Genomic DNA, 23,867 nt, shown 5'->3' with positions numbered 1-23,867 from the left:
TCTACCATAGGTTCTAAGGATCCTGGATTAAATCCTCCAGATACTTTTTTCCATGCATATTAGCAAGGCTGACAGAAAGAACTTAATAGCTTAAAAAAGTGATAGTAACAATGGCATTGTGTATTGTAATGAACACATTAAATAAAATAAAATAAAAGACTTTATTTAACCTGAAAGGCCAATCAGTGATCACTGGATCACTGGTATTAACTGGTGATCAGCATTTACATATAAAATACAGCTATTCATAAAATTGTACTTTAAAAAAAAACAAGAAGATATATATACTAAACATTTACATTAAAAATTACCATTCTGGAGATTATGTAAAAACAAGCATTTAAAAAGAAGAGCAACAACAACAAACAAAAGAGCAAAAAATTGAACCTAATTTACGGTACATACATGATTGATACGGTCTTGATCCATAAAATGCTTAAAAATATGTTTTAAACTTAGAAAGAGTTTAATTCTCTGATCTCTCTTGGTAATCCGTTCCATTCTCGTGCAGCATCACACTTGAAAGTAGACTGACCCATTTTCGTTTTAGTTGGTGTGATGTTTAAAAGTGTTGAGTCTTCAAGTATTCTTCCATGCAGATCAGACCTCTTAACAAGATATTCCTCTAACTGGTGCGGACAGTGAACATTGTGTACGATCTTAAACGCTAATTGTAGCTTCAAACACCGCCGTCTATCTAAGGATAGCAGATATAGCCTGTTACGCATATCCTGTGAGCACATTCTGCGATTTGCAGCAAAAATAATACGCATGGCAATCTGATCTTGTGTGTTACAGCCAGGGCTGTAGCCAGTATGAGTCAAACCGAGACACTTGCCATGGTTATTTTTTTATATTGTTGGTTTTCTTTTTGAGGGAAGAAATTAAAACATTGCTAAGTACCTAGGAAGAGAATTAAACCATGGACTTTGCCTCAAACAACTTTTCTCTGGCTACAGCTCTGTCAGCAGTCTTAATGATTGAGAGTTCTTACACAAACTTGGGCAATCCAAATGAAACGATCCCCAGTTTCTCAGCTTGCTCTTTGAGCAATACATTTATGTCACTATAATGTTATAACCATGCAGTGATTTTCACCAGTCCCCTATAGAATTTTCTCACTAGAAACGATTAATTAATGATAAATTAAATTGATCTCCTTCAAGACTTCTGTAGTTTGAATTTTCCCAAAGTTTAGCACAGTTTGCCAGCTGGCCACTTCTGACAATTCTGGCTTCATGTTATTCATTTATTTCTCTCAACTTTTTTTTCAAGTATACAGGCATTGAAATTTAATAGCTGTAAGTCAGTATTTATTATTATCAATTTGTGTCCATGTTGCCTGTAAGCATTCAGAACTGAAGGGCTGGTCTAAGCATAATTACCACCTTAGGCCAAATCTTTGGTCCTTTTTGTTGTCTTCAAAATTTTAACCAAACCAGGAAAGAAAGTCTGGTAACCGTTTTTCAACAACTTGAAGGCTCCCCGCAGCCATAACCAATATGTGTGCTGAGAACTGGATAAAAACGGCTCTTACTTAGTGTAGATGACACGGTTAATGTAACACAATACAGAATGAAAGGTCAAAAGAATGAGGAAAACAATAGATAATTTTGTGATCGCATGAGGCAGTGCTCTATTGCGACATGTCCTGTGTCTTCTACACCAATAAGGGGCCATAAAAATTGCGTAGATTTTTATGTAATTATATCTTTGAGTCTGTCATTGGTCCTGGATGATTTGTTACCACATTTCTTTTCTTGACAGCATCCAGGATTTTTCTTCTTGGGCCAAGAGGAAGGCCTATGTCTTTTAGGTCGTCGTCAGTACATAATGCCAAAGTACTCAGATCAATGCTTTTTCTGATCAACAATGTGGTAAACTGTTCCAAATTGAGGGAAGCCATAAAGGTAACCAGTGTTTTACTGGCTGTGTTTTCTGTTGCCATGTCTGACTGAGAGTATATATCATCCTCAAAATCAATAGATTTCAAACTGCCAATGTCATTGAATGATGAGCTCAATTGGCTACTTAAGCTGGTGTGTTGACTACTGTGGCTAGTTCGGCTTGCCACACTGCCATTTTTCATCTTGGCAGAACTTTTTGGCACATAATGAACGTGTGTCGTGACGTTGCCTTTGTCATCAAATTTTTTGACCACATGTCCAAATGCCAAGTCTGAGTATTCCACTTCATGAGGATCAACAGACTCAGAGGCTAAACTCTGATGTTGATTTTCAACTATTTTGGACTCCAGCTGATCCAATAGAGAAGGTGAACTTTGTGACATGCCGTGGACTAAGCCGGCTTCCTCTAGTGACTTTCGACTGACCATTCTGGGCTCCTCATCAGAGCTACGCATTGAACTGAATTTTGATCTTAACGCACCCATTACTCTTTTATTTTTAGAACCAAATTGAAAAGTTTCGGATGAGTAAGATTTCATACTTTTCTGGTCAGACATTTTTGGAGACTGACTAGTGCTGGTTAATTCTGAGAATGGTTTTTCAGTTTTTCGATGAGAAAATGACATCCCATTTCCATTCCTCGAATCTTTCCTATTATAATCATTTTCTGATTTGCTCCTTGCCCTTAGTGTTTCCTTTGCAACTTTCTTCTCATAAGCATTGTCTCTAGATTGAATACTTTTGTCTTGCTTTTTTATCCTTTTCATCATGTCTTTCTTGGCCTGTCTTCTATGCCTGTCTACTTCTTCCTTATTGCGCATCGTGTAAATGGAAATGAGGCCATCTAGATGACGCACACATTCCATGCGTCCATGGAGTGCAGCTTCTTCCAGAGGAGTTCGTCCATTATTGTCAAGAGCCCAGATGTTGGCACCAAAGTTAGTGAGGAAGCTCAAGCAGTTGAGTTGTCCACAACTAGCAGCTAAGTGAACTGCAGTTGCACCATCTTGGTTTGGCCTGTCGGGCTCTCCTCTAAAAAAAGAATTATGATAAACTTTTTAAGAGAGATTTTTGTAGAGGGTATCACTTTTTACAATTTCACTTGTTTAATGTATTTCATGAAGACCTGAGTGGTACCCTTTGAGTGCTGGTATTACTGACATCTTTGTGTTGTGTTGAAATTAGATAATACATAGATACTTTAGAAAGATGATCCCTCTCTCATGATCAGCTACTCTCGATGCAAAGGCAGTTTTTGTACTCCCCTCCCACGAGTACAGTTGGGTAACAGTAAACTGTCAGTGCGACCTTCAAAAATGTAGGTGGGGGGTGGGGGGCCTACCCGCTATGGCTTAGAGCATCTCATTTAGTGTGGGTAACAATACTTGTCTAAAGTTGCTTTGTGCTACTAGACATGGGGAGGCTAAGCCCCACCATCTAAACCCTTACCATTTGGAAAAAAATAATTACTGGCTGCTAGTAAAAGTACAATCACACTGGTATATCAAACGTGCATAAGACTCTTAGTATTCACTGCATGCAATAGTCTAGAGCATCTAATTCATTGGGAGTAAAGACAACTCTAGTTTCGGCTTCGTGTTACAAAACTGGAAGTGCGGACAACTTAGTTAAGGCAAGGCCCCATTTTTAAGTGCAGACTTAACTACTAACTGTGAAGTCATTTAAGATCAACTAAAATAATGTTCTTGACCTTTCAAATGGCTTCTTCAATGAAATATGAAAAAACAACAATTTATAGTAACAATAGAGACACTTAAAAGTTGAAACCCCATGATCCATAACGTTTAATAAGAAACGACAGGAATTTGAATCATCAGAACACGCAATGTAAAATGAAAGACTTTCTTTAATAAACATGACATTTTAAACTACTTCAGCTGCAACTTCCAGAGGCAGCGAGGGACAAGAAAAATTATCTTTCGATTTTATTTAACGTTTCTTTTTCCCGATTCTTCCAAAGCTTAATTATCACTTCAATTTGCCTCACTAGTTCCCACGATCTCCATACAGCAGAATAACTGTGAAACAGAGAGATGCCTTCACCGGCGTAAACAATTCTGGTTCAGTATGCAAAAAAAAGATAATTTAAGGGAAGGTATAGTAAAACTCCCATTGAGATCGTCAATAACTTAAGCGTAAGTTCCTTTACTAACTGTGTAAACAGATGAATAATCAACGTGTTAACAAATGTATCTACAACATGGTTACAGCTTGAACACGTACAAAATTTCGCGGAAAATCCGTTCTCCTGATAAGTTAACGTCCTGATACACATAAAATAATCATTTTGCAATAAAATAATCTATGTAGAAGAAATGGTCTTTGGAAATGGCTGTCCCCTGCTAATCAAGATCTTCGTCTCCTAAATTTTCGTGTGGAACATTCAATTTTAATTCACGCACACGAATATTAAACAATAAGATACTAGGCGGAATACATTTTCTCTTTCATTTTCTTAAATCTTATATTTTCACCGCAAATTTTTTTGAGCCAGAGAAGGCAGGTGCTAACTTTAAGCTTTTAATTTTCCCTTACTCCTACATTCTCAAACAAAATAAAAGCTCAAATTAACACGGTTAAGAAACCGTCCTTTGTATCGCTTACATAAAGAACAATATTCGGAAAGCGAATCGAATTTATTTTTCGCCAAATTATGGATGCCTTAATTTGTACAGACCTACCCCTTTCCTACCAGCAGTCGAAGCGCCTCAACATTTCCACAACTCGCGGCGTAATGCACTGGTGACATTCCATCTTCATCTCTTCGATTTGCATCCCGCTTGGTTGCTGTTCTAAGAAGCTCAAGAACACTATCGCGAGCCGCTTTGTGATACAAATCACCCATCACTTCAAGCTGGCCAGGGCGATCGAAGCATTCAAGGCATTTCCCGCGCGTTTGGGTAATATGAGACCGCCTAGTAAATATCCGCTTACCCAAATGGCCTTCTTCTAACACCGAACTGTTGTGTGTTCGTTTCCTGCTGGTCAGCAAAGGTAACTCCAATGAATCCCACAATGCTTTGGGAAACTACTATACGGGTATTGTCTTGAATATTCAGTCCCGCAAATTTCCGCTTTCTCCAGTCGCCGGCCAATTTTTTTTACAACTCGTGCATGTTCGAGGTTCCTGATATTTTTGGCAATCTAGTGACATATTATTTCTGGTTCCTGAAGACATTTTTTGAGTCTTTTATTCCTCTCAGCGTGCTTGAAATGCTTAGTTTGAGCGGAAAATCTAGCCTTATAAACGACTTGACGAGACAGGTGGAATTCAGAACCATAAATATCTTTTAATATCTTGTACATGCACATCTCGATTGTCTCTCGACTGAGGTATCTCGCAGTCCTAATAAAACGAACTATTATATTTTTTGTAAGCCATTAATCCAGTCGCAATCTCAAAATGTGAATTCTCCTTTCCAATTTCAAGACTTCCCCCCTTCTGTTAGTTATGGGAATTTGCTAATGCATAAACTGTCGTACCGCCATGGCATACCTAACCCACTCCGCCCAAACACACGAGCAGAGAAGAAACGCGAAAGTATAAAACAACCAGGAAACAGATTTGCTTATGTAGCAACTATCCAGCTAACTAGTGGGTTGTTTGCGATACAATGATTCTAAAACAATGGTGGAAGACTAGAGTTAATAATTCTTATCAGAGTTATTTTCCGTCGAGCAGATGGTGCAGTACTCTGATAAATTATACGCAGGGTTACACATGTAAGTGGCGGGGTGCGTAATCCCCCCCCCCCCCCCCCAAACAATCTCTTCGTCCATGACTATCTCCACTCACATTATCTCATAATTATGGCCCTTAAAAAAATAGTTCTTCATGATTTATTCAGATGTAAATAATTAGTCTATTTCAAATAATAAATGTCATCTTCATCAAGTTTCGTCGCCGCTTTTATATGTCCACAAAGCTTTTGTCCAGTCGATCTGGCGGTTCCACAACACGGCCATCGTTTACGAGAAACGCCTCTCCAACTGCATGATGCAACTGTGTCATGCATGGCGACATTTCATATTCTTTAGATGCATTAAATATTTAAAACTCGATCAACTACTGGAGAAAAACAAGTACGAATGACTAAGCTGCGGGCCTAAAAGCTAGTCTCTGTTTTCCGGTTTTGGCCACTAGTTGGCAAAACAAACTTTCAGGTTGTGTGTTAATCGACACGTGTTTCAGGAGGCTTCACACTGTCATATTGAAAAGAGGTTTGCCTCAGAGTGTACTATCACCGATACAAAGTACAAGAAAAAAGGAAACATTGAAAAACAGAAGTGCGATTTTTCATAACGTTCAAGGCGGATTAACCTAATCTGACTTGCTCTCGGTAACAGTGGAGTGAATTTCTCAAACCCAATGTTTGCAAGCATGGTTATCTCCGCTGTTCTTCAAGACAAGGTGGACTTCATTTTCACAGCAGAAATGTTCAAATTGTGTGGGAAGGCCATCATCTTGTGACTCCCTGGTAACATATTTACAAACACAGCTTGCCATTAAGTTCCCTCCGCTGTCTTCTCGTCAGTATAACTGGGCCGTTCTGGTCCTGTTAGTGTGGTTTCCAACCTGCATGTCCAGTATTTCAGCCAATTCACTCGCTGTTAGAGATGACTGTGAGTCCCCTTCCACAATCACAACTTTTGTTACCAGATCTGTGGGTAACAAAGTTCCCTTCTTTAATTTGGCAACCGCGTTCTGCGTTTGCTTCGGGTAGTTCACAATGTATTCTTTCGTCACCAAAACTTGCTTCTGCATAATGTAAGTAGCTCGTGAGATCGGCAAGAAATTTCTTCCCAAGACGTCGTTTCCTTCACACACAATTTCAAAACCTCGGGTGTTTCTCGACTGTCTTAAACGTGGATTAAACAAGTTGCAAAGAAGGTTGTCACTCTAGACTCTCGTGTATCGAGTTTGCACAGACATAGAAAACAGCTTCGCCCCAGCTTGTGTACTATTTTGTGGGAATGAGGGTGGTCTTAATAACAACAAATAACAACAATCTGATTGGCTGACAGTCACCTGGCACCTGTTAATGCCAGTGGTGATATCATATTGACTGTTGCCAGCTTTTTCATCACCTGATTATATCCGACTGGGCACTTTAAATGCTGTTTATATCAACAATGAACCAAATTTATCATTTGGCTCCTTCAAGGAAAAAACAACAATTAGCGGGATAACTTTCGCCAACCCATTTTACAAGTATCGGTCGGCCTCAAACCACAAACAAAACAATCAACAAATCTTGCTATAACTGTTTCGTTACTCTAAGACAACAATTTTATGCCATATACAATATATGTCTTTTTTTTTAATTAAGGACTTTGGATAATCAGATAGATACATGTTCTCTTGTCACATCAACTTTATAACTTAAAAATGCTATTTGCCATTTCCTACCCAAAACTCTCGCTCACATGCAAGCAAATAAAATCAATGTCTTCTGCAACTTGAGGGAGGTTTTTTTTTATAACTCGCTGTAAAACCTGGCGCTACTCCGAAAAAAATTTCCACTGATCGCCTATTTTCGACGATTTTTCTGGCGTTATTGTTTGGTCAAGTGCAGAACACATCAAACGGTATAGCATTGTTGGCAAACTTGGCGCAATAAAATGAAGAAGAATTCTTGAAGAGCCAAAACTGTCACCAAATGGCAATCGAATGTTCAACACGAGACAGACGGTTTTGCGTCAAAGGTAATAAAAACCAAGACCGTCTGCACAGGGTTTTTATTATTAAAAGCTCAGAAAAAAATACCAAGCTTTATATCGGAGAAGTTAGTCGTTATGTACGGTCAGCGGTGGGTACTCAGATTCGTCATCCAATCTCAAGTTTCCAGATCCCTGAGGGTCACCAAAGGCAGTGGCGGTTTGGGAAAAATCACCCGTGGCTACTCCTGAAGGTGGAGAGTTTTGACTGGTCTGTGAAGATGCCCGGGCTCTCGTGTCTTGGGATTCTTCTTCCTTGTTTGATGGAGAAGAACTGGGGTCTGTGGGGGAGTTCTCTTCTTCCTGAAATTAGCCACGCAATTATTAAGTAACTCATTTTTATTGCTTAGTTCGTGGTGAATAGGAGTAATGTTCTGAAGCTGGTTCTTCAAAGTTAGAGTAAGCCAAAGAAGGATTATCAAAATCAATAATCTGAGTTATCCATGATCACATGTTTCCCGTCATTTTTCGCATAACACATTAAACTTTAAACATCTCTGATAATCACAAAAAGTATCAGAGTGCCAAGGTATTTAGCACTGCTTGGCTAATTGTGAACACTACATCACCAGACAAATATTGAAAATTGAACAGAAATTTGATAAAAATCCCAACTGGTTGGAGGCTGACTAGTTGAATTAACAAAACGTGGAGGAGGAGGAACACCCAACACAAATCCATCAAATGGCAGGGAGGAGGATTGCAAGACAAGCACCCTAACCACTGGGCCACGTCGTCGTCGTCGCCGCCGCCGCCTCCTCCGCCTCCTCCTTCTCCTTCTACCCTTGACTCTTACTCCTTCCTTCTTTTCGAAACGACAGAAACAAGGACTGCGGGTTAACTCATCCGCATTGTGGATTAGCGTTTATGAGCCTGGAAATACGGGCTCGATCTGACAGTGTTTTATGAATGCGAATCGGTGAACACAACGTTCAAAGAACGTTCAACAGTTTTAAACCAGCAAAAATGTTATAAAACATTCTTGTTTTTCTAGTAGACAAAAGGATCTCATGATACTTGATTTTAGAAAACGGCAACAGTTTTTATTTTTGGAATTCGCTCTTCGTGAAAAAGGATGAAAGGCGTAACATTTTAGAGTTTTACTCACCAAGGGTTTATCAAGACCTTCAGCTTGACCAATTAACCTGAAAACACAATATCAAACGTAAAACTGAAAATACACCAAAAAGCAAACCAACTGTGCGTAGCGTTGTTAAAACAAAATACAGAACCTTACCTATGTTGCTTGAGAAGCGTACAGTCCCCTCCCTCCTCGGGGTCGATATTGTAGATGTAAAGGTAACCGTCTGCGCTTGACACTAGCAGTCGAGGGAGCTTGCCGATCCTGTGGGGGAGAGGGAACGTCGTAATTAAAGGAGCTCAGTCATGGTATTTTGAATTATTTTGGCCATGTACAAAATTACCTTTAAATGAAAGAAAACCTGATAATAGTAGTTTACTAAGATGCAAAAACACCTAGGATATAATAACTAACCATAAAGGAACAAGGATGGCTAAGGATGGAGAAGATTAGCACGGATTACAAACGACGAACTTGAAAAATATAGGCAAAACTTTCCAAGATGCGCAGACCGTGACGTAGCTCCTTTAAAAGCGTGTAAAAAAAAACAACTCATGTCCAAAAGGATAGTGGGTACTATACTGTAAGTACTGTCAGAGATCAATTCTAATTATTTTATTGCGCTTTGTGAGGAAATTTTGGGAGGGCTGGAGAAAACGTCTTCTCAATTGAAACAAAAACTAAGGAGTCAACGGAGAAGTAAAATCGTCAAAATCTATGCTAATTTAGACCGGGTATCCGAACCTCCTTCAGGGTTGCCATTTTCTTTGCTTTTACTTGATGAATTGTTAATAAGATCGAGAAAATTATTTCATATACTTACATTGCTATGGCGCAGACGTTTCTAAGACCTGGAAGAAAAATGAAAATCTATTAATCGATATACTTGGAAATTGACAAACAAGGCTGCACTTACAACAGCAAGTCAGCATAATTTCAAGCTTAATATCGGGAAAATTCAAAACCACGCGAATAACTTGCAAAAAAATAGTCTTCTGCTAGGCTAAGAGAGCACCAGACTTGTGATGAAACTGAGATAAGCTCCAGGTTACTACCGTACCTGCTTGTGGTAATCTGACGCTAGCAAAAGCTCTCTCTTGGTTGAAAACCTCAGCGACCTGCCAATGGTTTAAAGGAAATTGAGACATGAGAAAGAGGTTTTTTCCAGTACGGTCAGCGACACAGGCGTAAATCGGAAAACCAAATTCAAGTTCTGCAGCTAGAAGTTGAACCTACTCCAAGTTATTTTGGCTAAGGGCAAAATTATTTTTGAACTAAGGGACAAAAAAAAGCTACCAAAAAAAGTAGTTTACTAAGATATAAAAACACCAAAGAGATAACAATAAACCATAAAGAAAGGATGGTAAGGGATGGAGACGATTATAAACACGGATTACAAACAAAGAACTTGAAAAAATTAGGCAAAACCTCTTCAAGATGCGTAAACCGTGACTTAGCCCCTTTCAGAGAGTTTTGGAGAAAAACTTAAAAAGATAGTTTTGGTGAACGAAATCGCACTTTGAGAACAAAGTGTATTCCACCTTCCGTGCCATTTTTATATCTGTACAGACTAAATTCCTAACTGCATTGTTCTTAGACCAGTTCTAGCCTTCTCTCCGTCAGGCAACGTAGCGTTGACAGAGAGAGGGTCAGGCCGGAACTCGACTACAGTGTTCCAAGCACCAACACATACTTACATGAACCGGAAGATAGCTACTGGGATTTAGCGCTTTGCCAAAATAACCCATCAAACCGCCTGCTTCATCTGTAGGCCTAGAATTTGCAGAAACGATCAAGAATTGTTGGTACACGTTAACAAGGTGAAACTCCACATTAGCGAAATATAGTAATACATAGCAAAAAATAAACAAAAGTTATGCATCAGTCAATTCCAGCAGTGCCCATCCCCCCCCCCCCGGGCAACCGCGGGGCATTTGCTCACGTTGTTAGTCCCGGGGGTGGGGCATCCGCAATTTTATCGCTGCCCGGGGGCTGGGCATTTGCGTACCCCGGGGCGACCCCCGGGCATTCGACACACGTGTTTTGGAAAGTGCCATGGATGAGTTCATCAGGAAAGACGAGGCGTTTGTTGAATAATAGCTTGTTCGTCAGGGACTAGAGAAACTTGCAGATGTTTTTAAAGGTATGTTTTCTCAATTTTAGATATTTCTTCATTACTTGTAAGCATATAAATACAAGCGACAAGGTGAACTATATTTTGTTTATCACAAAACAATCACTGACGTGAACACGACTATTTCGCATTTCGCATTCAAACCTAGCCTAGCATTTTTAAATTCATGAAAGTGGAGTTAAAATACGTAAGGTTTGCGAATTCAAATGATGCGATCTTCAAGACAGATCCTGCGAACTTAAAATGCAATGCATCTTCGTTTAAAATGTCTTGATTCTTCACAGAAAAAGTAGCCTGCGAATGCCGTCCGCCGCAATCCCAGCTATCCTCTAGCAAACTGTTTAAAACAAATATAAAGAAATAAATATAATCAGAATCAACTAACACGTACTGTTGTCCTTGAAGTCTTACCGTTGCATTAAAATACTGAACAGTTGACCGTTTTATTCACTGATTAATTGAAAAACTGCGGAGGTGTTGGAAGGCGACAATCCCGGGTGCGGGGCATTTGCCCTCTTTCTTCGTCCCCACCCCGGGGCATTTAGACAGCTTATGTGTCCCCACCCCGGGAAATTTGCCCATTTTTTTGAAAAAAAAATGCTAATGCCCGGGGGTTAGCCCGGGGGGTGGGGGGGGGGGATGGGCACTGCTGGAATTGACTGACGCATTATCCTGTGAAATAAATTTGAAAGTAGCCTAGTGAAAAGGTTTCCCTGTGATTTGAGTTTCGACCTGGAAAAATTCCAAAATCCTTAAGATAGCTCTACAAAGATTCGTTTAGAGTCTTTCTCTGATTGATTTTCATTGACTTGTACACAAAAATTCAATCAAATTTTGGGGCTGAAACTCGGATATTTCCAAAAAAAAAGAGGCAGATAGTACTTACTCGTTCTTTGGAGCTTCAAGTTTGAAAATGTGTACAGTTTCTGTATTGCTTGAGGCACACAGGAATAGCGAGTCATGACTGAATGCCAGTGAGTTAATGGTAACACACCTAAACGAACACACAAGGATAATCACATTGTCAATATTATACCTTCACTATGTTGAGAATGAAATAATACCACTGAGCAGGTAAAAAGTCTGTAATACCGTTTTACTCCTCGTCGAAATTCATAAAGCTTTATTCCATCTGGAATTGAAAACACTCTAATAACTGTTCCCTGCAGAAAAAAAAACAGATTATATCAGTTAGTAACCGTTCATTTATATTGAGCCTGGGAGGGAATAAAGTTCTGGAGAAATAAATTGTTCTTGCTTTTTTTTTTGGTGGGGGTGGGGGAGTCTATTTGGCCTCAATAGGATAAAACGGAAGTCAGTAGCTTACAACACAGTGTTATCTTTAAAAAAACGTCAAGTGATCTATCCGGTTATCACATATTCAAGCCTACAATTATTGTGGTTATAAGTTAGATCTTTTCCAAATTCAAGCACGGAATACTATTAAATGCATCTGCCACAAGTCTTAGAAGTGTGTTAGTGTTAGATACTGTGGCGGGAGGTTTTTTTTCCACGTGTCACTTCTTAGGTGAGCGTGGGAAGGGTGATTCTTTTGTTTTCTTTTTAGTGGGGTTAAGAATATGTAAGAATAATATAATAATAATAATAATAATAATAATAATAATAATAATAATAATACCTTATATTTTAAATCATTTCATTTTAAAACGTCTGTAGACATGTCAGGTAAGGAAACTGTCCTACCAGTGGTTTGAAATGCATTTTTAATACTAATTTACTAAAAAGAACTTCCCACCTTTTCTGATGCTGTTGATAGCTTTGTGCCAGCACTGTTAAATGCCATGGCAGCTACAGGTGAATCATGAGCTGGAATCATTGTGACTGCCCTCTAAAAAGGAAAAACAAAATACCGGAGAGCCTGAATATACAAGATTCTATGGAATGCTAGTATAAATCTACTAGTGTTCTAGCACAAATGCCATTCTCTGATTGGCTACACAACTCACTATCTATTCTGTGATACATAGTGAGTAGCACAGCAGTGTGCCCTAGCTAATAAAATGACAGCCGCTTCTTGGCGTTTTCTAAGTGTCTGTGAGGAGGATTTCAATAAAGTTTTGAATGACTAGTAGATTTGTACTGAAACAATTAGATTATTCTCTCTTGATTTCTATATACTCAGGCTGTGCCCTGATCATCTATCATGCAATAGAAATCTCGAGCTCATAATCTAATTGTTAAGATGGATTCCGCTCAAAGTTCAAGCAATAAGTGCAAAAAGTATTTACTAAAAATCTGCTCACAGCACAGTAACTTTTTGAATACTATTTAAAGCAACTAACTTTCGTTAATTTCTCTAAGTGACCCTGCAATTAAATTCTCAAGCATTCTCGAGAACGTTAATGTCAAACCTCGTAAGAATGCTTGAAGTGTGTGTTGTGCTTTGAACTAACGTGAAACGTCTGTTTTAACTGAAATATAGAAAACTTCAAGTTCAATTTTCTCTCGATAAGTTCTTCTTAACTGTATTCAAAATATTACCATGCCATGAGGTTTTTCTGGTAACTTAATTTTTGCCATTATAGCTCGAATGTTCTGCAGAAATCATCTTAAACAGTATCTTTACTTTGCAATTCTATATTTTCCTGTTATTACAGGCATGTCTAATAGGTAACCAGAAATATTAGGTACAATTTATCATCTTTGCACCTATCAAGGTACATATAAATAGTACACGCGTATTTCTCCTTGAAACAAACTGATTGCCAGAGACACGCTAGCGCTTGAGTTCTGATTTTGATTCAGGGAAAGCAAAACTGTGGAAGTCTTTAATCACGACATCACTTTCATTACCTACCAAATTTACACAATCAAATATCTGGACTTCACCAATCTGTAAACAAAACAAAATTACAACAACTAAAATTGATATTTAAATTTATCAAAATTGTAACCATTATTATTTTAATGAAGTACCACCACGTGGAATTGTTTAGTGGTTAGAGCATTTTCAGATCAGGGCTCTGGATTGAGTGGTCTGGGTTTGAGCCCTGGCTCGGGTCACTGCACTGTGTTCTTGGGCAAGGTACTTTCAAACTGTTTACAAATGATTACTGAAAAATTGTTAAGGCCACAGATCTGTAAACAAGGTTTTAGTGGGGAAGGGGTATCTGTGATGAACTAGTATCCCATCTGGGAAGGGGGAAGAACAATACCCTACAGGAGTTAGTAAGAGCAGCCTCTGGAATCTGGTGATAAGGACTGGCCTATTTATTAGCCTCCCAAGCATTAAAAAAAGACTCTATCCTTATCCTCAAATTAAACAAGGATTAAAAACACAAATGCTCAGATACATGTGTACCTGATTGCTTCCAGGATATGCAAGGTAGCAGTTATCAGAGTTGACAGACAGAGCACATAGACCTAAGAAAAAGAACACCTTTCAGCAATGTTCTGTGCTAAATTTAAACAATTTGTGTCAAAATTAGTTTTTTTTTTTAAATATGAATTAAAGTAAAAATGCTATTCCACAGTGTGACTGTATATTAAACCAAAGTTACATGTATTTCAACATCGTCATGGAAAACACTCTTCTATTGCCTCTAAAGGCAGAGACATTATTCAAAAAAAATATTGAAATTCTTTTAACCATGTGGCTTAGGATTAATCCCTTTGCCACCCTCTCATGTCTAGTTTTAATACTTGATATCTTTCACTACCCCTTAAGGTAATTCCCCTGAAATAAAACTGCCTATAGATTTTTGTTCAAATTTTGTCCACTGAATATTTATCATATGAGAACTTTAATTATAAAATAAAAAAGGGGGTGCCCATGCTCGTTAAGGAGCAATGAGGCATTAAAAATGTCCCATTTTAGCATTATTTAATGCTTATTACAAGAATGCATTCCAAGTTATCGTAAACTCTTTGTGAGCCCAGACTCATGAAAACACACCTCAAACTACAGTCAATACTTGTGTCGGACACAAATAAACTTTTTAAGTTTGATTTTGACAGACAGCTGAATCCTTGTTAAAATATTGGAACCAAATTGCTTGCCACAGCTATCAAACTGCAAAATAGAAAGACTACAGTGCAGCTGCTATTTTCCTTATTTATTCCATTTTCAACAATAGAAATCAGATCAGTCTTTTCCCACGCAAAGCTAATGATAAGTTGATTAAAATGACTGGAAAAAAATTTGGGGTGCCCGAGCTCGTTAGTGAGCTATAGCCATTTTTCAACTGACAGAACTCAATATCAAGGCAATCCACCATGTTTTCAATGTGCACGTGCACAAACGCATGCTAATGACACCATAAATTATGCGCAGTAAGGATGCGCAATGCAAATGTGAGGAATCACCTTAAGGTTACAGAATACCTTTGGGTCGGCAATTTTCTTCAGATTTGGCTTTTTGGGTCAAAGTAGTGGTCAAAGAATAATCTCTAATTTCTGAAAATTTTTTTGAAAGGCTAAATACTGGTGGAGAAAAGGCGGTTTTTCGTTTTCGCCAGAAGTAAAAGTTTACTTCTTGATTGACAGCCCTATGGCACATATGCAATCAACTGAGATGATTTTTGTGGGAATTACCTGTACAGATGTCATGAATTGGCTACTCAGTTGATCAGCATTGTTGCTCTAAGTACCAAGCATTTTTGGTATTATGTATAACTCTATTAAGTTATAAGTAAACATAGATCATGTTAAAAACATAAACCAGTTTGAAAAAGTGAAAACGGCGAAGAACAAATCAAAATACATCAATGAGTGAAGAGGCGAAAGTTCGCCACGCGGATGAAGCTATAGCTATCGTATAAGGCGGGCAAAAAATTCGTGGTAAGAGAAAAGAAAGGTTCTGTAAAAATTTTGGAACTTGACAGCAATAACAGGGATATGTTGACAGAGACTCTTCTGATGAGTCCGATATCGACAAATCATCAGACTCAATGAGACCATTTAAGATATTATCCATGTACAGTTGACCACACACAGTCGCTCCATAGTGCTTTCTTTTGTTTGTTTTCTTCGCTCAGCCACTCTAGCGTTCATATCCTTTTTAGTCTTCCCCATTTTGCCAGATCAGCTTCAAGAAAAACCGAGCTACAGAAAAATTATTTCACCTCCTTTGGCACCTTAAGCGCATTGCAAAACACAAGGGCTTTTTGGAGATTCACATGTAGTTTTCATAGGAGGTTAACGGTAGTAAACTTTCCCTACACTGATTGGCTCAGTTATCTGAGAACCCAGTTGAAGGTGTTTGCGGGCAGAGTTTGTTTGTGAAGCAGAAGATTTTTCTCAGCACTGTTTTCTCAATAATTTTTTTCACTTGAAGAAGACACTTTAAAGAGTTACATGTATAACTCAAAGAGAATTTGTTCAATTGCCCTCAAATTTGGACAGTAGCTAGTTTAACATGTACATTACAAAAACGTGTCTGCAAATTGCAAATTTTGAAATACTTTTTCTTCGAGAGCGATTTTTGTACGATCACACCACATTTTTTTAAAATCCTATTTTGAAAATGTTCTGTAACTTATTACTACAATTGAATATGCCAAAACGCAGACACATTTTTTAAGCACTTTGGGCCCTGAAACGAGGAAAAAGTAAGATTGGCGAAAAACAAAATTTGCTTTGACTTGGAGCTTTTGAAAGGTGATTCGAGCACTCACATTTAGTGGTCATGAAAAATTTGACAATTCATTTTATTTCAAAATTCTTGGTATGGCTTGATAGCCAGCTCTATAAGCTTTAATTTGATATGGGGTTTAGGTAACTACAGCTTAAACTGCATGCACTACATCACTTGCACGTGAGACACCCCTGAAGGTATACGGTAACCTTAAACATTTTACACTGCCATCTGTACTAATCTGTTCCTGACCTGTAAAGATGAACAAAATAACCAGTTCTAATAACATATACAAACCTGATGGATTAGGCGGTGTATCTCTTATTGTGTGTAGAACCTGAAAAAAGAGAAGCAAATATTGCAAGTTACAAATGGAAATCAGTGCTAAATTATTAGCACGTGTTAAAATATGTCATCAATACAGTATCCTAGAAAATGCTTGTCATAAAGGTTATCAAATGAATGAAACTTGGTGATAAATCACAAGACACTTTGGCAACAAAGATAGCTTCAAATTGAGCAAAATTGAACAATCACTGCTCATATAGTAACTGAGAGACAACTTTAAATAAATTGTTATGTGACCAGCTTCCGAAATGGGGAAGATGAACCAAATCTTGTGCTGTGATTGGCTAACTGAGCTATCCTGCCCACTTGAGATTTAACCCTCTGCTTCCCCCCAAGAAAATGATGATCCTTATGCCATAAAGTAAAAATATTAAGGCATTTAATAAATATTGACCAAGCTTGTTTCATCAAGATGCCTGGGTAGTGGCTTTGTTTCTTTTTTTGTTTATAGTCCTCAATAATTAAGAGCAAAAAAGAACTTGGCCAATGTTCCAGCCAGTTTGACCTCATACTTGGTTGTGTTACATTTAAAGCACTAATCTATGTGATACATTTATTTAGAGCTAAAGGTTACCACAAGAAATGAGCAGTCAGTACTAAATAATAAGGAACTTGTTTACCTTCATATCCCTAATATTGTGAATGTATAAACTTTCTTCTAACACAACCAGCAGCCTCTGAAAAAGTTGTGAGTAAATAGCATTTAAAAATAAGGACAAAAAAAGAATTGGCTTATGAGAGAATCAGATTTCCCCTCCTACTGTGTTGTATATAATACGTTCACCACTCAAGATACATTAACTAACAGTTTTCCAATACAAGGATGGAAAATTCATTTAGTTAGCACACCTGCCCAATGAGTTTGTTGTCAGCTTCTGAACAATGTTCACATTAAAATATAACTATTGGTTATATAACTATTGGTTTGGCGTTGGTCCTGAAAAGCCCCAATGGGGAGTGGCCAATCAAGTATACATTACATTACATTACAATCCTTCAATATAGCCTCGCCCTTAAACAGCATTTTTAGCTTATTGACCACACCAACATTATACATGTACCAGTATTGACTCACCACTCTGTTTAGTCTGACAGCTAAGATTGTGTTGGGATAACTGTAGTTGCATATTTCTGTGCCTTTCTACAAAACAAAGGAAATGATAAAAATTGCTTTTGTTTGAAAGATTAAAGTTGCAGTTTTCTTTCAATGCAAAGGAAAGACAAGATGACTTTTCTAACAGTTTTTAAGCAGGAGATCTGGTTAGTTTTATACAAAGTTTGTTCCAGCTAGGTTAAAAATATAGAGTAAACTATTTCAAAGAAAATTATTACCACGCAAATGGTAAAAATAATGAAAAGTTGATGACGCTTAAAAATGCTTGTTTGGGTGGGGGGTAGGGGGTGGGGGTGCTTTGCTTAATATTTCCACCCAGGATTTGGGGTGTTTCATCTAATACTCAAGATTCAATAGTTGCTATTGGAAGAAGTTTAAAGACCTATATTTTCCTCACATACAATGTACATGCATGCAATGTTTAACAATCGCTAACCATTTTTAAAAAATGATAAACTTTAAATTATCCTACCATCATGTAATCAGAGAATGATGTTGCATGAATAGAGACAGAAACTTTGCATGTTGCTCACATACAGGGTACTGACAGACACGGTGATTTAAAATTTTCTCTTTACCTTGAAGTGGCAAACTTTGAGCTTTCTAGGTGCAGACAAGCTGACAATTGCTACAAGACTACTTGAAAATAATCTCTCTACTATGCAAATATCTTCTGTTTCTCCTAAACATGAGAAAAATATGCACCATAATTAACACCAACAGATATTCGAAATGAAGGTGAGCTGAATTGAAGAAAAAAGGGTTGCTATCTTGCAGCTTAATAATCATTTGAAGCTACTGGCATTACAGATGTCACATGAAGTCACACGATAAAATAAATTATAAGATATGCTGTTCTAGCAGGCACATCAATGGCTGACTCATTAGTAGGCTCAACTCCATTTCAAGTGATCTGAGTTTGAGCCCTGGCCAAAACTTCTGTACTCGAGTCAAAGTGATCCACTGTTGTAACACGGTAATCTCCTTTCACATCCCATGTTACTCCAACTTTTGTCAGTTTCCCAAACAGCTCAGCATTAGTATTGAGTAGGGAGTGGGATTATAAAAATTTGAAAATCTGGAAATAGGTCTGGAGAAGTCAGAGGTCCACCAGAGTAAAATTATGACACGCAGCACAGTATTGAAACAGTGCCAATTGCAGGTAATAAAAATGATGGCAAATGACATGACTTGTGTACTGATATTCTAATAGCACTGTAAACACCTTCAGAAATAAACAAGAAATCAAAACGTTTGGGATTTAGATGGGCGCATCATCTATGACAACCCTCACAGATTATCTGGGAGTCTCCTGGATACAGACGGAACCTCCCAGTCTACTGTACAGATCACCAAATCTCTTGGGCTGAGTTGTTCAATGTTTGGTTAAGCTATCCTAGGGTTAGCAAGAATTTTTATTTCAAATTTGCAACTTTTCCGTTTCTATTGTTTGTCCTTCAGTTTTAATTTTGAATAATCTCAAACTACACAGAACATGAACAGTGAAGAACAGAAAATTACAAAAAAAAAAATAAAAAATAAACAAACAGTGAAGAACATTTTTATACAAGAAAAATTTGTACCTTGGTTAATGTCTAATCCAGGGTTAGCATTAACGAGGGTCCCCAATAGGTTTGGCAGGATGCAGGATTTGGCTTTTTTTCGCCATGATATTTGGGATTTGAGCTGAAAACAGGGATGGGAAGCAGGAATTACAATTACGAGCGGGAGCGGGATTTCGTGTTTTTATGGTGTTGGGATGCGGGATTCGCAAGGGGAACAGAGTGAGATACGGGATTTCAATTCTTACGTGACCTCATAAATTGTTATTGACCAGTGCAAAAAAACGCAAGTTGGCAGAAACAAACCTTTTGTACATATAGCTGTGTCAGGTTTCTAGTAATAACAGAGTGAAAAGTAACGGCTTTGTACTCTGTCAGGTTCTGTTAAATGTGTTCATTATCGTTTAGTATCATAGGACTGTATGAGCTCTTTGAGTCCTATTGCGATCATTTGTGTAGCCTACGTAGCTTGGCGGTTACGTTTTTAAGCAATTTGAGTACGATAAGAAAGCAGCGAAGCCGTGATAATGAGCACCAAAGCTGCATTAAAAATTGCTTAAACCATCAAGCTACACAGGCTATCATTTGTGTTGAGCTCCGACATCAATGACATTTGTTCCTTTCTGACATTTTTGACTCTTGCAACTGTAATCTTGGCCCCACGATCCTTTCTAGTTTTTTCAGTCTTTCGACCTTTTCTAGAGTGCTTGTCTTGTTTTTGGCCAGGATGGCCACACTGAGTGGCAGTGATAGTGATTTACCAAATGAAGTATGCAACATTATAAATTGTGTCACCATATATTACGAAAAGGATGCGCAAACAGGAATGCCTTCATTCAGAAAGAAACATTCTGAGGTCAGATTTCAAGGAAAGTGAAGACGCTGAAAGTTTTGAAAGAAACTATCAAGTGTGTTTACGGGCCATCTCTTAAATATGGGAATGAACAATCTTTTTCTTTCACTGATACATGAATAAAAGACAACATAACAATAAACCACTTACAAAAAGAAACGTTACAATCATTTGTGCCAACTTATATGCTAGCCATTGAATTCTTTTTTTATCTTTTATGCGATATCTATTTTTAAAAAGTTTCTGGGTTAATAATTAAACTAACTATTAATGTAACAAATTAATAATTAACACAGAAGCGTCTTTGAAAAGTGGATGGGATCGGGATTTCCAGGCAAAAAAGGGCGGGATAGTGGGATTAACAAGAAAAAATGGTCAGGAAAGCGGGATCTGAGAACCCTATTGTGGACCCTCATTAACTGACTTTCAAAAAACCCAGCCCTGGACTGTTAACATGAAAGTGCATAATAAACATTTTTCAAAAATAATCTGGCAGATATTTGGCATTTTTGAGGGAAAATTTTGGATTTATTGATCCATTTTTTGGAAGATAATTGGCAGAGATCTACTTTAAGCAGCTTTTTCAGGGTAAAAAAAATGGTTATCTCCCGTATTTTGATTCTTAGGTCATGGCATCTCTGGGACATAGATAACCCTCCTATTCTGACAGGACCTTACTTCAAGGACGTGCATCGATCAGTTTGAGGCTCACATTTATTGCAGTAAATCTACAGTGTGTATTCTAAATAATGATCGTCATGATGATAACGAAGTTAAAATGTCAAAAACCTAAATGTAAGTCAGTGAAATGACTCCTTACAACATGCTTATGGTAAAAGAAAATTATTAATAACAGTAATTAGAGATTCGCTGAATCGTGACAAAAAAAGGACAACAAAAAAACCGTTTGGGTCCTTCACATTTAAGACTTCGGAATCAGCTGATCGTTAGCATCAAGGAAGGCTTTATTCTTTTGTTTACGATTAAATGCAGCTCACGCAATAAAATCCTTAAAAACAACTGGCCTTTATTGTAACCCTGTTCCAACAATTAATGACTGCCGTCATGAAAAGGTTGAAAACCAATAATTACAAACGATGTTATTAAAATACCACTGCAAGATAAACGAAAATGACGACATAGGCTATAAAGTTATCCTCGCGAATGCATTGCCCTTCTTACATCCAAGCACTTACCATATTCATAAATCTCCTCTAACTTCTCCACAGAATTTAAAGAGAACAATTTATAGCCGACTTTTGATCCAACTGCCAGAGAACTAAAGAAAACAGAGATGCAAGAAGACAAGCAGTCAAAATGTATGAAGAAACATGAACAAAGAGTGACTCATCTTTCTTCGTTTGTAGAATCGCTTACCTACAGTCTTGATTAAAATTAACGCAGAGTAAGTTCCCCGTTGGATCTCCGCCATAAGCAGCGAGATTCATCGGTGACACTGAAGAATTTCACTCCAGTTTTCTTGATTTTTACCAGACTAGCAGAGGAGTTTATAACATTATCAACAATAACAAAACCTGCTAATGACATGCGCATGGCTGATTCAGAGATTTCAATTTTACCCACAATGCACTTAGCAAATATTTTCTAAATTTATTTATAATATAGATGGGACCCTGCGCGCGCTCTGATTGTTCAAAAACCCATGTTTTGTCAAGTATAAAACATAGAAAAAGCACGTTATCATAAAGCAAATGAAGAAGCCTAAGCCGTGTATTACGCGTGTTTTCTCTCTCGCGTTCTCCAATGCCCGTCGTGTTTTCTTACAGTGCAATACACGGCTTAGGCTTCTTTATTTGTTAGGGGAAAATTGTTTTGTCCTTCAATGTCCTTAAGGTGGCCGAACACAGTTTTCGCTTGCGCTTTTGCTGATGCAATTCAGCGCGCGCACAAGGATTGCAAAAAACAAACATGCCATCAATGGAGCGATCATTTTATTTACTCAACACCCGCAGTATCTGTGCTATTTTTCTCTATAATTGAACGCAACGCTTTAGTCTTTTATTACAAAGATATGTTAGAAAAGGTAACGATGCAAAGAACCCAGCAATTCTCAGCTTTTTCTTTCTTACCGAAAGAACCTAGTTAAATGCAGCGCATGCGTAGTAAGTAAAAAAATTGCGATTGAATGAAAATTGCACTCTCGGAAATGCGCCTATTTCTCGAGAACCACTCATTAGAATTTCACGAAATTTGGCACGAAAATACTTAAGGAAATAAGTAACTGGAGTATTGAAAATAACTGAACTTTAACAAAGGAAATGCTAGCTATTCCAGTGAACAATCAACAAGGGATAATTAAAGATCTCTCTGTTAAATTATTAGCAAAATGGTGTTAACTTGTGAGAATCGTTACAAACTTGTTGCATGCAAATTATAAAGAAAATCTAATGATTAGATTTTCTGCAAATAAACAAAGCCGATTTTAAAGACCCGTTTATATTTATTCATGTTGCCATGGCAACGGCACATACGTCAGCTTAACCATCAAAAAACCAAAGTTTGTGTTATTAACTTGCTTGCTGCCATTTTTGACGACCGAGGGATCAAGGGTTTTAGAGAAAAGGTGAATGAAACATAGTATCAAAAACTGCGTTCAGCCACCGTAAATTCCCCCTTTTTTGCAATCGCTTACTTTAATTACGAAAAAAAAAGTGCTTTGTTTTTCTGTTCAAAGTTCAGCTATTGCAAAACCTTCCACTGTCCAAAAATTTAGGGGTAGGTGTACATATGTGTGGCTGGCCCCTGAAATCTTACTCGTCCTATTACCCTATCGGAAACCAAAATGAGCTCTGACCCAAAATGGACCCACACGGCATATTCTCAAATACCCTAAATCGCAGGGACTTTTAATGTTGGCCACTTCATTGGGCGTGGACCGGAAGGGGGGAGGGGCGTGACAGATCCGAGGCTACCCAGCGTACTTCACAAAAGTTTAGAAAGAGAAACCATCAACAATTGAAGACCAAAATAGTCAAAATCGGTAACCTATCAGAGAACGACCGGCTCTAAACCTAAGGGAGGGTGTGACCGCAGGTTACTCTAAACCATGCCACTTGGGCCCGGTGACAAAATCTATGCGCCATCCACTAGCTAACGATAGTGAACTGACACGAAGTTCGGGGTATTTCGATATATAAACACGCAGGTTACTGGCTAGTAATCGATAGTAGGCGGAGCGCTCTCTTCTCCGCAGACCCCGCAAGGTGGGACAAGTCCCTGCGGCAGGGACTAGTCGCAAGGACTAGTCCCCTCGTGTGTGCGGACCTTTATGTCAATACCGATTATCACAAATTACACGTACTAGCTATGGTTATAGAGCCGAAACACTGATCGTGTCTGCACCTGCACGCACCTCGCACAGCGGATTTCTACAAATAACGTTCGAACGCCTGCGAGGGACGAACAGTTCGCACGAAGCGTTTTGAGGAAGTAGTCGCAGGGACTTGTCCCAAAAATTCAAACCAACCTTCGAGCCTCGGAGGAGATAGGGTTCCGCAAGTGTCCGCAACCAC

At 38.2% G+C, this 23,867-nt stretch overlaps 2 protein-coding genes across 2 annotated transcripts; both read right to left on the bottom strand.

Annotated features, from left to right (window-relative positions):
• Window positions 1-142: 142 nt before the first annotated feature.
• On the bottom strand, window positions 143-5,680 carry LOC145489320 (ankyrin repeat and SAM domain-containing protein 4B-like). The gene is made up of 2 exons (XM_081468281.1): window positions 4,610-5,680; window positions 143-2,939 (listed from the first exon to the last, which is right to left on the bottom strand). Exons 1-2 carry the CDS (start codon window positions 4,771-4,773, stop codon window positions 1,706-1,708), a joined length of 1,398 nt encoding a protein of 465 aa, XP_081324407.1. The 5' UTR covers window positions 4,774-5,680; the 3' UTR covers window positions 143-1,705.
• Window positions 5,679-21,866, bottom strand: LOC145489321 (WD repeat domain phosphoinositide-interacting protein 2-like). The gene is made up of 17 exons (XM_081468282.1): window positions 21,712-21,866; window positions 21,531-21,613; window positions 18,498-18,601; window positions 17,881-17,946; window positions 17,426-17,482; window positions 16,755-16,794; window positions 14,184-14,245; window positions 13,680-13,715; window positions 12,618-12,710; window positions 11,954-12,024; window positions 11,748-11,855; window positions 10,425-10,500; window positions 9,788-9,845; window positions 9,551-9,578; window positions 8,884-8,991; window positions 8,755-8,791; window positions 5,679-7,949 (listed from the first exon to the last, which is right to left on the bottom strand). Exons 1-17 carry the CDS (start codon window positions 21,780-21,782, stop codon window positions 7,716-7,718), a joined length of 1,332 nt encoding a protein of 443 aa, XP_081324408.1. The 5' UTR covers window positions 21,783-21,866; the 3' UTR covers window positions 5,679-7,715.
• Window positions 21,867-23,867: the final 2,001 nt, after the last annotated feature.

The sequence above is a fragment of the Orbicella franksi genome, chromosome 6 (assembly GCF_964199315.1).
Source record: "Orbicella franksi chromosome 6, jaOrbFran1.1, whole genome shotgun sequence".
Classification (NCBI taxonomy): Eukaryota; Metazoa; Cnidaria; class Anthozoa; order Scleractinia; family Merulinidae; genus Orbicella; species Orbicella franksi.
Note: the sequence above shows the minus strand (reverse complement) of the source record. Positions and strands in the feature narration are given on the sequence as shown.